The following is an 18,488-nucleotide window of genomic DNA, read 5'->3' as shown; positions in this document are numbered from 1 at the left end:
TTTTGTTGTTGTGGTACAACCAAAAATTAAATGGATCTTTATGGAAGACAGAAGTTAAATGTTTCAACATACATTTGGGGAAAAACTGACACCGAGCATCACCCTCAATATGCCATACCAACGGGAAACATAGTAGTGGCAGTATCATGCTGTGGTGGATGTTCTTCTTTAGCAGGGTCAGAGAAGCTTGGAGAGAACAAAATATAGGATGAAACTGAAAAAATAAGAATCCAGACTTAGTAAGACGACCGACCGTGCAACCAGAGCTCAAAGGGAATGGGTTTAGAGCAAAGCATATTTATGTTTTATAATGGTCTAGTTAAAGTCCAGAGCAGAATTTATTTGAGAATGTGTACAAATGCATGCCATACCATGGTCGACCCACGGCTTAGGCAGTATAAATAAATGTTAAAGGTGTCATAAAAAGGGGGAAAAAACCCCGCAAAACTTTAAAACAAAAAACTAATCGATAATGATATGATTTCCTAATACAAAGTTTGCTGCACCAATTCAAAAAAAATATTCTATACTCCATCTAAAATGAATCAAACTTTGCTTAGCTCTGAAACTCCACATTTTCATGACAGTAAACACACACACAGCGTCCTCCATGGTCAAGGCGACACATTTTGTTTGCATTAGGCTGCAACTGTGCCAAAAACATTTACAGTATGAAAAAATAAATGAGTTAAAAAATTGCCTTCAGTGCCGCATTGTTGTAGTTTATTACATCGATTTCATGCCAGTGCCATTTGCTGTCTTCCTAGGCTGAGCCAAATTTTCCTTCTTCCAAAAAAATTGGATCCAGAATCAGAAATGCTTTGATGCAAGTTCTGTTGATTTCACTGCATTTTTTTAAACAGTGGCAATATTGTGAATATTACATAATGCTGCAAAACCTACCAGAGAATAAGAAATAGAATCACGCAAAATTATGCAAAGGATGCCAAAGTAGCTGTTCTGTTAAATAAAGACTTATTTAGTATTATTTGATTACAATATTATACTAGTATTTTAGATTATATGCTGTCTGAATTTTACTATGCTATTTTGATTTGCTTAATTTACCAGTTGTGATTAATAAAGAGCAATGAGCCTAAACATATAGCTGTAGCGCTCACTACGTGAAATCCATGAGTGCTAAACTGGATTTCGCAGCGGCATCATTCTTTTAAACATGGCACTACATTCATGAAAAATTACAAAAAGTGTTGTGACAATTTTGTGGGGGATTTGTGTAAACAATCACACTATAGAGCTACAAACCAGCACAAATAAACACACATTTCCAGGGATATAAAAATAGATGCGTCATAGAACTTTTTCTCGCTGTAACACAGACAGACGGTGTGGTGAAAATTAAAAGTCCTGTTTGGACTCTGCATGTGCCTACATACAGCATGGGAGGTCACGCTGAAGCCGCCTGAGGCTTTAAAGTACCTTCAAACCTATATTACCTTCGTAAGCTTTGCCAAGCTCGGCTGCGGTATCTGCTGACTGCGTCCGAGCGAGAGCAACGCGCCAACCTCAACTTACTTCCTCTTGTTTTAAGGACATTTCACATGCAACTGACCTTGAGAGTCCAACCACTCCCCCCTCTCCCTCCTGTTGCCACTGCAACTGATTATTTATTTTTTTATTAATGAAATGAATGGAATTAAATTAGAAAAGATCTAAATCATCTAAATCACGGGTGTCCAAAGTGCGGCCCGGGGGCCATTTGCCGACCCCGGATTGATTTTGTGCGTCCCCTAATTTTGCAAATTTAGTCCTGGTGGGTGATGCTGATGCAAAGTAACCACACAGTTTTGCATTCTTTTGCAAGAACAAAGTGACTTCTTAATTAATTAATTATTTATTTATTTTTTTGCCATTTTCTTTCAATAAACACTTGAAAAATATTTCTTTTACTAGGACGAGCCCACAAAACTCTTTGTGTTTGCTCTACAGTAGTTTAGACATCTCTTTCTACAAAAAAAAATCTAACAACTTTATTTGTTTAGTAAAACTATTTAGGGTTGAAATCATTAGTCATATTAATTCTGATGAATCAATTATTGAAGTCATCGTCAGCTAATCTAGTAGTCGATTAATCATTAACTTGAGCATAGATTCTCCAAAAAAGGCCATTTCCTGAAGGAACACAAAAACTCAAATACTATTAGACCAAAAATGCACAAAGTATATACAAACTTTGCATTTAATTCCTTATTTTTAAAAGGAATTAAATTTTTTGCTTATATGTATCATATAATGTTTTTCTAATATTTTATGAGAAGGCCAAAGAGGTTAATTTAAAAATCCGCAGAATGTGCCAGGTTTGTTTTTAAACGATTAATTGATTAATCATCAAAATAAACAATAGATTAATTGATTACCAAAATAATTGTTGGTTGTAGCCTTAAACTACTACATTATTGAGTAGATAAAACAATATGACGGTAGTTTGAATACATTTTTACTAAAGAAATATTCCTTTCCTTTTGCCCCACGAGTCCATTTGACTTGACATTTTTAGTCCAAGTGCCAAAACATTTAGACCCAGCGAAGAACAGCAACTTTAAAGTACCCCACAGTGCATTTACATACGTCGCTAATATTCTTTAGGAGAGCAATAAATGAGGAGTAACATCTCAGACACCACAAATGAATATGCACCACCTCTTATAACGCCTGACAAGTGTGTTTGTGCACCACGTTATCTTCATGCTTGTTTCTCAGTCTGAAGCCGTCAACATCATGGCTGAAAACGCTGTCTGTGTGTGATTTATCTAACAAATATCATGGGTCACCTCCGAGCCCAGGACGTAGCCTGTTGTCGTATCCATCCAACAGCCTGTCGAGGATCCGGGTGAAAATGGTAATGTTGTCTTTGCTGTCATCAGGCAGCGGCTCTCTGTGTCCAACGACTGCCCTGCTTGGGAGACAGAAAAGACAAAGGTGGAGTCACAAAAGTGAAGCAATAAAAGACGTAACAATTATCAACGAGGACAGATATCTGGAGGCTTAGTCTTTAGTTTGACGGGAAGCCTGCTGCCTGCCTCAGCCGTGAGCTCCTCCGTTTTCTCACAGCGCGGCTTTCTGTTTCGAGGCCGCGCAGATTAAATAACCATTATAGAAACAAACGGCATCTATTTATTCACATATTCTGGGTAGAGATCGGTCAGTTTGTTAAGGATGTTTTTGTACGTCGCTGAGATTATTTTAGATCAACGACGACTTTCCCTCCAGCGTTAATCAATATTTGAGTATCGTTGCCTTTTTGTTTTTGTAATGTTTTCACATGGCTGGCATTATAATATTGTCAAAACGCAGAACTCGTGGTGAGGAAATGCTTCATAAAAAAAAGAAAATCAAGACAGTTTTTTCATTAGAATATGTTTCCTCCAGTTGTAGCTCTAATCGTGTATTTAGTGTTATTTTCCAAGGAGAAGGTGAAGCGGTTTTTAATTTTCTTTTTACTTTAACCATCTCATTGTTTCCCTTTTCAAGCTGAAGATAAGCATCTCCACTACATTCACTTTCATACCTCTCTCGTTTTGGACCTGATGTTTTCTAGGGTGGAATGTGGATGTCTTCCAGGTGACGTTTCATACCGGACCTGCTTCCAATCGCCACCTGTCAGGTTCAGGGTTATCCAACTCCAGGCCTCGAGAGCAAACACTCTGCTTATTTTAGGAGCGCCTCCGGTCCAACAAAGCAAATTCAAATGATTCATGTAGTTGGATCAGAACCAAAGTACACTGAAATCGGGTGTATTGCAACTTTTTCAGAAAATAATGTGCGGTTAAAATAAGTAATTTCCTGTAAGATTTAACAATAAACTGATACACGATGCTTTAAGTACACAAGTGTGAAAGTGTTTCTTCGTAGGTACCAAACGGATTTAGGACACAATGAAATGAAAAGGTAAGGCCATGGCATTTAGCAGTGCTGGTGTGGCGTTCGGTGTGATTTCCAGTGTTGGCTTCCACCTGCACATCTTGGCAAAAAATAAAAAAATAAAACTTTCAATTTTAGTCTCAACCTGTGAAAACTTTCAGTAGCAATTCTTCTCGCCACTCTTCTATCACAGCTAGAAGAGTGATGGTTTGTGCACAACGGTTCTATCGACACCCAGGACTTCTTACGGATTTTATTATTTTTTTCCAAATCACGGCTTTCCTTCCTGCCACTCTTCCATAACAAAGTCCAGGTGCAAGCAGTGCTTTCATTAGCAAATCCTTCACATGCCATAAACCACTCTTATTAATTTATATCGCACCAAATCTCCAGCAGAACAATAATGAGTTGAAATGAAAAGGCGAGTATAATGTAGGTGGAACACTGATGACTTAATGAGTACCATCTTTAATTAAAGCAAAATGCCCCAAGGAGCTGACCTATAATATCCCAGTAATCCTCGTGGAGAACAGCTCGATGCGCCGCCGCTCTCTCCCAGACCCGGCCTTACGTCATCTCCTAACGAAGGAGCTTTAAAGGAGTTTAGGAATTGAAGTGTAGCCTATATACGTTTTCTCAATTCTGCAAAAGTGAACCACTCACAACAAATCTGTCCTTTCCTGTTACGAAGGCTTTCTGTAACTTAACAAGCCCAATAATAACAGTGAGAATCCACCCAAGCTGTAGCCATGCACACACACTGGTTGCTGATCCTATTACTTACAAGCAGCGTCCATTGTAATCAGCTCAGTGTGTTCGAAATGACAACTGCGGCGTCCGGGCAAGGACTTCTAAAGCTGATAAACAGTCTTTTTATTGATTGCTAAAAGATATTGACAGACGCAGTGCAAAAACAAACAAACAAAAAAAAAACAACCATGTACCATAATCAAATTTTAAGATTTTAACTTGTCCCCATGTCCCCAAACAGAAGACACACTCACACAAAACTAAACCGGAAAAATAAATGACTTGGACAAAGTAGAAATAAGATACAACAAATAAAAATGCATGAAAACAAAAAAGTGCTGGGATGCATCAATCCCAGATTAATGACCGATGTTTGCAGACTTTCCTATAAAGTTATAACCGGTTCTTATTTGTAAGAAGATCCACTACATGTCTGAAAATTAAGTATCCGGGGTGGTGGAGGCAAACAAGCTGTCCAGATGTAAGTTGTACCAATCTGTGTTATCAACTGATTTGGGGAACCACCTGATTGCAAGTCCCTTGAGCTTGTGGCATGTTCCCAAACCATGGGGACACACCATACATGCTTAGAGGTATGTTCTCAAACCATGGGGACATTCCATGTTTGGTGCTGATGGACAACTAATCCAATACAAAAGTCAGGTAGAAACCAACCTGAATGAAAGCCAATTCATCTCTGTAAAAAACATGGTTTATAATTTCCTTTTGGTCAAGTTAAATCAGTAAGTGTTCATTAAAAGGGACTACTATCACAAAGTCCCCCCAATATGGAGACTTTGTGACAGTATCTTCACCCAGATGGGTGGAGATATTGGGTTTACTATCTCCACCCGGTTAGCATGCAGCTTTAGAAGAATCAAGCGCACCCATCCCTTTCACTGCTCAAGCTCAGCAGCCACATTCACAAGGTAACCTGGTTCACCTGTGCTCACACAATGACCTCTCCTCTGACAAAGAACCTCAACTGAAGGCTTCCTCACAAACACCACGGGTAGGAAATGGACAATTTTCACACTTTACATGATTCAGATTGAATTCAGAAGACTAAAATAGATTTACTGTTTGATGCTATTTTTTTCCCCCATGTGTTTGAAAACAGATTAGCTGCACTATTTGGAACATAGTTTGTTCATTTATTAATTTAACTTAAAGGTAAATTATAAAATCCTTACTTGTGAAACTAGTTAAGTAGCTAAAGTTAAAATGAACTGATCTGTAATTAATATTTTTCCTGTTTGTAGGTTTTCAACCTACTCATATGAACGATACATGCTGCCTGTTCATTGCTGCTGCTAAGATTCATCTGAAAAAGAAAAGATTAATAAAAATGTCACTAAGTTGAGCTGTTCCTTTGTCTCTTTGGAGGAAGCAAGCCTTTTTCAACTTGAGGTGGCTTAAGAGAGTAAAAAGCTTGACACTTTTAAATATTTTCAAAATTGTTGTTCCATTTCTGGTTTTGTTTCGAGCTAACAAACTCTTCCTCATTCAGTAACAACTCTCATGCTGAAGGGTGTTTTGCTCAGGGGGCTAAATGGTGCATCTTAAGATTAACACGCTTCATTTTAAATAAGCGATGAGGAAAAACAAGTTGTTGCCATTACAAATGTCTGAATAAAAACCATGATCTCTGGCATATTTCGCATCAGTTTGAGGTAGTGAAGAAAGCAGCAGAGTTGCGATGGAGGCTGTTGGGAGAAAAGCAGCAGGGTGCACAGACTGCACACCTGCACTAGGTTTGCAGACAAAGCTGACAATTATTTTTGATTGACTTCCTGAAACATGTTTTGTTCAGACGCAGAGCCAAGACGCACCAGTTTTCAAGCTGGAGTTCTGACAAAGAAGCCCAGAGTGCCATTGCTTTGGTATTAAGCTCTTCAGAGCAACGCAGACAGCCGGATGCTGCTGAATCAGGTAGGATTTCACTCTTGCTAGCAGTAATCAGCCGAATATCAGCGACTCCACTTAAAGTAAGCCTTTTAACACCACTTTTATCTCTTTGACCAACGCATTCTACGAAAGCAGCTCAGAAAACTTTGACCGGAAAATGCTTCAGAAATGTCAAGTTAATATCCCACGCCATGAATCATGTGTCAAACAAAAGCCTCTTTGACCTCCCAGTCAGCCCCTGTGCAAATTCAAAAATTAATGAGAAACCTTCAGTCCCTGCGAAACCTTTTCAGCTCTGCCTGCTCTCCACTAGAATATGCATTTCGGAAAAACAAAACACTCATGTAGTGAGTAGCATCTGCGTGTTTTCACTGGAGTGACACACACACACACGCATGCACACACGATATTTTCCAGTAGGAACCAGATGTTAAAATTCACAGATGAGTACAGGAAAAAAAAAAAAAAAAAAAGGGACACTCTCTGAATTGGTCGCCATTCCTGTTTTGGTTTATGCTTCTTCCAGCTGCTAGTTTTACTTTCTTGGTTCTCTTCGAGACGCATCAATTTATTCTGTCTGCAGCTGACATTTTGAAACGTCTGAAAACTGCCAACGAGTACCGGAGAAGACCCAGGTACGCACGTGACCACGGAGGCTCGAGAAAGACGTTTCCTCTGAGGTGATTTGTCTCATTTAATTGTGGCGACAGGTCTTAGATCTTATTAAACGTTTTTACGTGTTTTGCATATGAATGGTGTTCATTGTTAATAATTGCTAGGCTCTCTAACTGCACATTCTGCTCTACAGAAGCTATATTGTTAAAACTTAAGAAGTGAATGGTGGGGGATTTGATCATTAGTGATACGCTTGACTGTGGCTGTTAAAGCCCGAGGAAGAAAAGATGGTGAAATCCGCCTGTTTACTTTTAGCAATTCAAAACTGTTTGATGTGGAGCAAAAACGGTGGAAGCCCACAATTTGGCGGTTAAAATACAAATCACTGCGAGTTTAATAGACAAACATGTGGAGAGTTAAAACAATGTTAATAAATTGTTAATAAGTTTTTTTTTTTTTATTGCAGTGGCTTTATTTCACACAGAAAAAGTGAGAAAAAATTCAGCATGGAGAAAATTTCTGCTGCAGAAATAATTAATTTCCAGATAATGCGTCCTGTGTTTGTTTCTCTTCATTTCACACCAAGAGTTATTTGTAGGATCAGTGGTCTGGATCTGGGCTTTTCACGCTCCACGGCATGAGAGAGGAGGGGGAAAAAAAGGAAAACAAAGTAACTGTGGACCTTTGGTCGACTTCACCAACCAGTTCTTTCATTCAGCCCCTGGTGGCTCCGTATAAAAGTTAGCTGGAGTGGAGCCGTTTCTTACATCCCAGAATTAGCTGAAAACTTAATATGGAGTTACTAAATTCAGCAGTGAGTTGCTTGACATTCATATTGCTTTCATGCTTTTGACGAGGGTTGTTAATTTTACCACTAGGTTCTGTTTTTAGATCTCGATTTGTCTGTTTTACCACTTCTGCATTTGTGGAATGGAACTCCATAGTGAAGTTTGGTTATTTTTTGATAAGTTTGTGTATAAAACTATGTAAGGTACTGAAATGAGACCTTACATAGTCCTTACATAGACCATTTCCTTTGTCCTTTGCTAAGGATCCTTTGTTCTAAGGATCCTTAGCAATTCGGGTAAACTACCCAAGGCCCAATTATTTACTTTTATGGCGTTTCTGACATATTTTGAAATGCTAATGCTTGGGGGGGATTATTTCGGTCATTGGTATAAGTTTGCTTGAATGTAATTATGCAATGCTCATTTATTAAACTATTTCTTGAATATATTTTATTCAATTTAGAGTTTATTGATTTGCCTTTTCATTCCCCATTAGTTATTAATATGAATCTAAAGCAGGTCAACTCCACAACATCAGTCAAATATGAAACGTAGGGACACCAAAACGTTTAACGTAACCAAGTTGGGGGACGATTTGTTCCGTAAAGGTGGAGTAGCTCTACCAAATATTGAAGACCCCTGGGTTGGATGAGAAAGTTATGGAAGAAGGTTGATTTTTCATTCTTTTGCACCATTTTTGTGTAAATTTAGCCTTAAGTTTATACTGCTATAACACCAAAAGGCCCAATTATCATACATTTTCAGAAGATTTTTATTTAATATCAGGGTTTATGACCCAGACTAGTGTCTTGCATCATCATCAAGTTCAAAAAGTCTACATTAAAAATAAAATCTTTCAGTTAGATTAATTTCAAGGAGATTGCTAAAGATACCAATAACTGTGCCATGTCAGCCAATGTTGCAAATTAACTCTTGGCACAAAATTGCCAGTTGCCATAGGTTGCAAACAAGGTTGTAGAGATTTTTCCACACTTACGAAAAAAAAAACACTCGAATGAGACATTTGGCAGCAGTGAAACTGTCAATCCAATCCTCAGCTTAGTAAAACACTGATTAATCGTCTGAATAATCTATTTTGAGATAGCTGTCATTGCTCGCTGGTGATTCATGAGGCTGGAAAGTAAAATAGAAAAAAAAAAGATGAATATAGATACATAGGTGCAGGTAGTTTAGTTGGGGTGGAATAATACAAGCCTGCAGCCACCCTCAGCTCTAAATAATTTGCGCTGGCAGCAGCAGCTGTTAAGAGAAAAGCAAACAGATAGTCGACTTCTTTGGCGTTTGTGACACAAAAATGACCACTTCCAACAACAGCACGGCCTTAATGAAGCAGGGAATAGTCAATGTTAGCCCGAGGCGGACTTTGATTGAGAGATGATTAAAAACAGATCCGAGTTAAACCTGCAACACACACACTCGTTCCCATTCCCTAACACACTGGCGTTGCGCTGGTTTTCAGCTGCATCTCAAAGGCAAATCGCTTTTAGCTCAGCTTCTGCTGTTTGCCAGCAGTGTAATATATATTCAAACATTTAGCCCCCTTAATGTAACAGTTAGGCTTTAATTTTGCATTCAAATGTACAGGGTTGTTATGCGGCAGCAGAAATTAGGCACAATAAACACCTTCACAATCCTCTAACGGTTTAATTAGACAGGATATGTATTAAGTCAGGGATAAATTTCCCAGAGCACAATTATGCAACCTAATAAAGTAAGCCCAAACTTTGCGGGAAATTTCTCCCCTCTGATGAAGACGCAGTGTGAAATGTGATATTACCCTGTGAAAATGAAGTTGCCTAATTAGCTGTATTCTCTCAACATCACAGCTTTAATTCATTATTCCTCGCTTGTTTTACTGAAAGGATCCTGTGCAAATTATCATTATTATTTTTTTTAGATTTTCGGATCAATATTTAATAGATGGTGTCAAAGGCCCTTTGATCCCGACTTCAACAAACAGCTGCTCCCTGTGCCTTTATGCCGCTGGATGGATTCGGTGATGTCGATTGATGCTGTGGCATGCACTGCGAACAGGAAACGCTAAACCTGTGGCAACGACCGTGTGTGTGTGGGGGTGTGTGTGTGGTCTGAGGACCCCGGTGGTTAGCGGACCGGGCGTGCTCTGAGTGAGTGGTCTGGCTCTGATCCAGGGTTAGTGCGCTGAACCGATCTGACAGGTGAAGGATTGCAGGCTTGGAGGTTGTAGGTAGCGGAGGTCCGTCAGGGCACGCAGGTGCCAACAAGGAGGTGTGGACTGAGCCGGAGGAAAGTGAGCAGTAGTGAAAGCTGTTTTGGTGGCAGTGGGAGGCGAGCGTGCTTTTTATGAGCTGACAGCGTGACGGCAAATGGAACTGAGCGAAGAGGGGTAATTATGCAGACGAAAGTTCAAATGCAAATGACTGTTTCATTAAGTAACTGATCGGTCCTGTTACATAAGGGACGTTATGCCATCCGACAACCTGCGTGTTGAATATCTAATGCCGTTAAGGACAATCTGATTTCACCGCCATATTTTATTTCCAGTTTTTCGCCTGGAGGTAAAGATGATCAAGTGAGATCTTATAGCGAAAAATTGCTGCCAATATGGTGAATAAAGCTATAATCAACCTGCTGGTCCCATGAAACACCAATATGCCCTTCTAATGGGAAGCATTTCCATGAAAAACATGTTCTCTAAGCAGTTAGGAATATTTAAGTGCTACAGAATGGGCTCTGGAAGCAGGAAGGGCTAAAACACAAAGCCGAAGTGTTCAAACCCCGTGAGGTTACAACCACAGGCTTCGATGACTTTATGTGAGAAATCAACACAATTTAGTTAATGATTATGATTTTTGGCAAAAATCTGAAAGTGTGGCAGGTATTTGTATTTACTGCTGTCTGAGTGAACGTTTTTTTTTTTGTTTGTTTTTTTTTGAACCGGTGAAATACTTTTCAGGCTGCATCTTGGCATATCTGGATACTGCATTTGTTGTTATGCTAAGTAACTTAAGCTCAGTCAGATTGGATGAAGATTTCATGTGAACAATTTCAGGTCTTTCCACAAATATTCAATTGAATTTAGCTCTCGACTTTGACTAGGCCATTGTGTCATTTCATCAAAGCTCTGACTTTTAGTGTCGTTTCTTTCAGGAATGTCCTGAATTCACCTTCATCTTTCTTTCCATGAACTCACACCAGTTTAATCACCAACACTGAAATGTTAACTAAGAAACACAAGAGAAGATTCAAACTGAACAACTTTGGGGATTACCTTTTACCCAAACAACTCAAAATGGCTGCCTAAGGAACCAGCCTGGTCTCCTTTACCTCATCTGAGGTGAAATTACAACATGAGGAAGAATCCTGAAATCCCACCACTGCTAACGACCCCGATCATGCAGTAAAATGCTCAAATGGAAGCGACACACCGCTCTGAGTTTTCACATTTAGACACTTGTTGGTTTCTACTCTAAAGCGGTTCGTTACAGACGAACCGCTTTATTTACTCAAGTAAAAAAAAAGCAAAAACTTTCCATATTCCCAACATCTAAATCCCACAAAGGAGAAGAAGCCAGAAAGTGGGGAATTTCTAGCATTCTGTTGATTAGATGGTAAATTTGAAACTTGTATTTATTCATTAGGTAACCTTTGCATCGCAACTAATCTTCTTTATACCAGATCCTCCCACTCGCCGCTTGAAAATTCCTCCAACAATATATTGATAATGCTGTGCAGCGGGGCGTTATGCGGCGGATTGTTTCCTACCAGAGGACGCCTTGTATCGTTCACAGGCATTACAATGTGACTGATTTTTCTTTGTGAGCCTCTTTGTTCTCTCTTTCACTTGTCTGTTTGGGGCAGATAATGTGCACAGGAGTGAAGCCGGAGCGAGCGGGTGGAGGCGATGGGGAGACGGCGGGGGTTAGCTGTTAGCAGAAAATCTCCCAGAAGACGTTCCTCAGTCAAAAAAAAAAAAATTCCGGTGTCTTTCTTCTGCTTTGATAGATGTGTTCAGCAGGACCTGCTCTGGATTGAGAATCTGTGGAAACATCAGCGGTGAGAGGATTGATGCAGGAGTTGGTTTCAGCAGAAATGGGTTTTGCATTTCCTCCCTAAGGATGAACTGCTACAACTCTTTGCGGTTTTCTCCTCTACGCTGGGCGCGACACGGATTGGCTTTGCTTTTATTCCCAATTGTTTGACAAATCAATGCTTTATTTTGTCTTTGGTAATTAAAAACACTAGCATTTTATTCACAAGGGACAGGTATTGATCTACTTTGTAGCAGGGCTGTGCGATATGCCTTAAAAATAAAATCTGATATGTTTTAAGCTAGATGCATCACTTTTCTTAAAAAGAATTTAAAAAATCACAGAAAATATTTTACAAAAATGTTTGTTTTTTTTAAAAGTATTTTAATCATCCCTTCTGCAGGGTTGTACAACAGAGAATTAGGGTCAGGCTACAAGGATTTCTGTTTAATTACGAGAATATAGTAAGAATATTGGCCTTAAAAAATGATACAATGTGACCAGAAAAAAGAAATTAAAATGAGCAGAAAAAAGCTTAATCAGGAACTGATGTGAGCAACTCACTTCATATGGTTCTTTCTTCAAAATAGAAAATTTACACAATCATTTGAAATTCCTGCATTGCATGAAGCCACATAAAGTTGATCTGAATCCAAAGTTAAAATGAGTAGAAGCTGCAGAGAATGCTTGCTGACATAACTCTGGATTATGAAAACTATAGGAGTGAATTGGTAAAAAAAACCCAACAAATTTCCAAAAAATGTAATCTTAAAACACCAAAATTTGATTATTCCATAACGTTTATCAGTTTTTTTTATTTATTTATTTATTTTTTTTTACATTTTTTTGGTTTTAACCTGTGAAAATACTCATAGTGAACATAGCAGTAAGCTTATGCAGGCATTTTGTTGGAACCATCACAAAAGGAACATTTCAAAATAAGAGCCCCACAGCATGTGAGGTTATGCAGATTAGTTGTTCTGAACTGCTGCATGACCTTTGGGTAATAACTTGACTCATTCTTACTCAGAGAGGCAAATCGGGCCGATGCACATGTAACATTTTCACTGGAGCAGAGATTTCCATGGGATGATAAATATTTATCACTGCAGCTCTGTTAAAAAGTTAGGTTCTGTTTCCCTGCGGCAGGTCGATCTCACACCCAGCTGAGCCCCACAGCTCAGAATCTGGGTCTGAATGCCAGTGACCCAGATTCAGTTCAATAAGGTAACGTTTTTTCAGGCACACATTTCTTTTTTTGATACGAAGTCGTCCCTGTTAAACTCTCTGTGCTGACTCTGACTGTACTCAATTAGATTGCAATTAGTTTGAGTTCGAATGCAGGGAAGTGGAATCAATAGGCTTGACTTGTAATTATATAACTTCATAAAACTCTAAATGTGACTGTTATCTGTTAAATTTTTTTTTTTGAGTGAACTTGATTGAAACTTACATGCATACCACATTATTGTGTTTTGGATGCAAGTTACTGTTTGCTTTTTTTCTGTAGTCTTCTCAGAAGACTTTGTTTGTAAATCCGTCTCTTTCAATAGTTTCACACTTCGTCAAATTACAGATTGAAGCAGAAATGTTCAAGTGACATCACAGATTTTTAATTGGCTGGAATTTGACTGGTCCATTGTAACACTTGGAAGTTCTAGTTGTGTGTTTAGGATGGATTAGACAGACGTCTGTTGAATGTCAAAACCTTGGCATATTGTTTTATTACTCAACTCTGCTTTAAACTTCTCCACAACTTTTTACCTGACCTGATATCTGCTGTTCCTTGGACTTCACGATGTTCACTAATGTTCTCAAATAAATATTTGTTTAATGTTATTTGGGGAGCAACTCATTAAAATGCCTGTTAGTCTTTGCAGATCCGTTTTTGTGAAGGTGCACATCGATCCATGCATCCTGTCAGAACCTGAGACATTCCCTTGTTAACGCTGCTGGAACGTTTCCAGTTTCATATCTGGCTCTCTTCATAAGGCAAGCACCTGAGGGACATTTTTAGTGAATCTTTAAACCACCTTCCACTGTATACACTCTGCAGTGTTTACACACTACATGCCAAGTTAGGTTATTATTTGCCTTCTGGGAAAAAAAAAAAAAAAAAAGTCCTCAGAAGTTATGAACCTGAAAGAGTTCATAACTTCATAGAGCGCAGAAAATTTATGATGCAGCTTTTGCTTGGATGAGAGGAATGCTCGGGCAATTTTAGCCCGGGGAAAGATTATCAATAGTTGTTTGGTAATCGTCACGACGACGTCCAACAGTTCTTTCCAGGAATCTGTTTTAAAACACTTCCAGATCAAACACGAAGCCGGCGCCACTTCAGGGCTCGCTTCACTCATTGATTACCATTAGTTGCAGCGGTTCAGCCGGTTCAGTAGCTGCTGCTCTGTACCTCACACTAAAGAAAAATTACCTTATCTAACAGTTTGTGGAAGCTGGTTCAATAGTTGCTTGTAAAACACTGCAGTCTGAGGTTTAAACATAGATTTTAAACATAGATTCACCTGCAGTGCGAAACAGAAAATTTTACAAAGTATTTTTTTGTTTGTTTCTAGAGCAGATCTTGGTGTGCTTGAAGTAAGATAAAACTAACTTATAAATATCTTTTAGAAAGATATAGGAGTATGGCTTTAATCAATTGTTACTCATTATTGATTTACAAGTATTAGTTCTACTGTCGATGTTTTTTCACTTGTTGAAAAAATAGTGAAAATTAGTGAAAAGATTCACTGAGTTCCACACAGTGGAAGTAACACTTTTTCATTAACTTAAAAGTGTTATTTGTAAGTTCATTTGGCCACATTTCAAGTGTACTAAGATATTTGCACTAGAAATTAAACAGAAATTCTTAATTTTGTGTTTGTGCTGCGTGAAACGTTGTGCCATTTCAGTCGTCCGACTATGGAATGAGGCAAAAATTTATGTAATTAATGACGAGACATTTTCAGGATGTTTCCAACTTGCCTGGTAAAACTCTTCGTAGCTCCATGCCTCTTAACATATTCCGTGTTTTCATCCCACACACAATCTCCATTCCCCCAGTCCGTTGCAGCAAAAGCTTCTGCCTTTCTTGATCTGTGAATTTAACAATTTTCGCCTGCCTTGTTGTCCTTGATCTTAAAGCAGCTTTAATTCACTGCCATGACAACCAAGGTCAGAGAGGGGGCAGACAGATGCCTTGCTTGTGTCTTTTTTTTTTTTTTTTTCCCCCACTGCAGCTGACCAGTCGTTGAGACTATGTGATCATTTTAAGAGTTTCTTCTTTTTTCTTCTAAAATGAATGAGTGGTTGTGAGGAGTTGGCTGCCATGTCTGTTGCGTCAAGGTTTTAACCAGCTGGGCTCTGCATGTCATTCCACAGCTTGGCGTTACTGCAATCAATTAATCTTGTGGATAAAAAATAAATTTGAAAAGCAGTGGAAGAGGACTTATTACATGAGAATTTTTATCTTGAAGTTCCTCCATGCTCCATTAGGACTCTCCCTGCAGCAGCAGCAAATGATATTGAACATGAGGCCTGATTTAAAATGTGTGATATCAACAATTGTGACATCAGCCTGGTTTCGGGGTGTACTCAGAGGTAAACTACGACTCTCGGTGTCACATGCGGCCCCCTATATCTATGGGGATTACAAAAAAAACCCTCCATCAGCTGAAGCGAAGGTATCATTTATAACCCTAAGCACGCTCCACAGAGCAGCTTCACAGCCGTAAAAACCCGACTCTTCAAATGATGCGGTCGTTTTTCACGGCGGACAGAATCACCAGCCTATTTCCAATTGTGACTGCATCCGTACAAGGCTAAAGAAAGCGAGATTAAAATCAGCTCCACTGCTGACGGCGTTTGAATGTTTTCCACATTCAAAGTCTAATTATGCCACTGGAATTATGGCAGCATTTCTTATTTTTCTTTCAACAGATGTAGAGGGAAATCAAGTGACGTCTAAGGGGTCAGACTGAACCATGACAAAACATCCTGTTGCAGTTTCGCTCATTAATCCTTGCTACACAGGTGACATACAACACTCCATGTAATTTCCAGCCATGGAATGGGTCCATATTTCTTGTTACTCTGCTTGAATTGCTTTGATTTAGAGATGCCGTGGGTGAGGGCGGCATGCTGCACATTTTACAACCAACCTCTGTTTCCTCCCCATCTGGCTGAGAAGTGGTGGATTCTCTGTGAAAATATTGGAGCCCATCCTTCTCGCATCCTGACATCAGTGTTATCCTTTCCTTCCTCCGCCGTCTCAGTAACACATGTTTTCTCTCCTCACTCTGCTTTCAAGATGATTTCTCTCACTGCTTCATTTTCTTTTTCGGCTGACTGCAGCAGAAACGAATATTTCCCATCTGTAAAGCAAAGTGAATGTTACTCATACTGGTGGACCTGTGCATATTGCTATCTGAAATGGCCTCCAATAATATGAATTGGTCCATTGGTAAAGTTGTTTTAAAGTATTTTGGATGGTCGCCTTTCCAGGAAAAAAAGCACGACGCAGCACGTTACGGCAGGAATCTGTGCTATAATTAGGCAAGGGCGAGTAGGAGACTCCCACTTAATGACGCCCTCAAGTAAAAATGGCACATTTTCAAATGGCACTGCAGAAACATGATGGAACGTAGTTTATTTCTAACAGCAATGTAACATTTACTCATACTGCTGCTTGAACATACATGGGAAGAACTTGGAAACTCCATATAGAAACCAATTGTGACACCATGCTGCCCTTATCCCACCTAAAACATATTTACTATTTGAATGGGAATAAAAGCCACTTTTCAGTGCATGTAGATGTGAACGCCACCCACTGTAAAACGTTCGAGTCGCATTTAGCCGATATTTTCTACTCTTTAAGTCAAATCAGTTTAGCGGGTTTTAGATTTTTAACCCAAATGTGAGTTTGTGAAAGATAAACCTACAGTAGTAGGCCTTTATAGCTTTTTATTAATTTTGTCAAACCTCCAAGAGTTGAATAAACTGGAGTTTTTATGTTGGCACTAAAGGTGAAAGAAGAAAGACAGGAGTGGGAGCTATTTCCCAGAATGCTTAGCGGCATGTTTTTGTATCCTGTGTTGCACCGTAAGTGACATGGAAGTGTTTTACATTAATATGACTCTTATGTTACGGCAAATGTTTATTTTAATCCAGTTCTCAGTATGCAAATGAGAACTGTTCACCTAAAATGTTTTTGAGCTGAATTTATTACCAGATTGGCCATTTTGAAACAAGAAATTGAAGTAAAAAAAGTAGTTTTTTTAACTTGATAATAGAGAAATGTGTGCTCTTTAACAAGGTGAGGGCTTTTTTCTCTCTTGCATATTGTGAGATAATTTGGTTTAAATTGCAGCATTGAGTTAAAAAACTCACAATTCAAGATTAATGAACTGAAAGAACAATGTTCAGACAACTTATCTCTTGTTGTTAAATCGAATTCATGAACCTTAATTTGTGAGTTAAAACCAAAACAATTTTCTTGTTAACTTAAATAGCATTTTCAAGTTAAACCACCTTTAAATGTTTTAAGGTGCTGATTTGAAGAATTATTCACTATAAAAGTTAGAATAACAAGTAATGTCTAAGATTTAGTCTCTTATTTTGATTGTGATAAACAGGCTTAAGCAAAAGTAGAGAAGAAGTAAATTTTTCCATGTAAACATACAGACTCAATTCTGACTAAATCTGACAGGGATATGATTTTTTTTTAGTTTATGTCTGTATACATACTTGGGAAAGTTATTTTTCTAGTAATTAACTCAAACAAGTTAACAAATATTTATTGGGACTCATTAGGTAAGACACTGACTCCCCGGTTTCCTCGATGTTGCACGCATAGGAATGTGAATGTGTGTGTTTTTGTGTTCGAATGGCTGAATGCGAGTTGTAAAAACGGTCAATGAAACCAGAAAAAAAGAAAACCTATCAATACAATCTATTTGAAACAGGCAGCTTGTTTATCCCTATAAAAGAGTTTACCGTCACATTTGAAAGTCACAAGAGCCGAAACGAGATTAATAAACCAGATGAATGTCATTGATTCATCAGTGTATTATCCTCCCGGAGCACTTGGCATCAGGGTGCAAATTTTACAGCAGCCGTTGGCAGAGGTGGTGAAGGAGGATGTGGAGTGGACTCTTTTATTTCTTCCAGTATTTCACCTCCTTTATGGTAACGCCTGCTCTTGCGACACATTCCTAAAATCACATCCATTCATCCAAGGCATAAGTTCATGTTGGTCATTGGCAACACATAAGTCTTTAATTTGTCAGGTATTTAAAGCAATCATCAAGAAAAAGAAACCTTTCACCTTTATGAGAAAGTTTGAGATGGTTAAAAAAAAAATCAAAAGCACAAAAAGGACCTTTCTCTAAATATTCAATTTATTTTCCAGTCATTTAAAAGAGTGATCCAGTTTTTAGGTTTCCTCTCAGGTCGGCAGCGTTGAGGTGGTGGGTGGCATAATGACTGACTAATTTTTACTCCGTCGCTCCGTCTC

The 18,488-nt window shown here is 38.7% G+C and overlaps 1 protein-coding gene across 3 annotated transcripts in view; it reads right to left on the bottom strand.

Annotated features, from left to right (window-relative positions):
* Window positions 1–18,488, bottom strand: part of gabra3 (gamma-aminobutyric acid type A receptor subunit alpha3) — a 138,377-nt gene that overhangs the window by 68,182 nt on the left and 51,707 nt on the right. For 2 of the 3 annotated variants that reach the window (XM_032576865.1, XM_032576867.1), the window contains exon 3: window positions 2,793–2,917. In XM_032576865.1, the coding sequence (XP_032432756.1) occupies window positions 2,793–2,917 (125 nt within the window). The remainder of the gene's footprint in view (window positions 1–2,792; window positions 2,918–18,488) is intronic. The other variant, XM_032576866.1, reaches the window with a different exon arrangement.

The sequence above is a fragment of the Xiphophorus hellerii genome, chromosome 11 (assembly GCF_003331165.1).
Source record: "Xiphophorus hellerii strain 12219 chromosome 11, Xiphophorus_hellerii-4.1, whole genome shotgun sequence".
Classification (NCBI taxonomy): domain Eukaryota; kingdom Metazoa; phylum Chordata; class Actinopteri; order Cyprinodontiformes; family Poeciliidae; genus Xiphophorus; species Xiphophorus hellerii.
The sequence above is the reverse complement of the archived record's forward strand: the minus strand, read 5'-3'. Positions and strand labels throughout refer to the sequence as shown.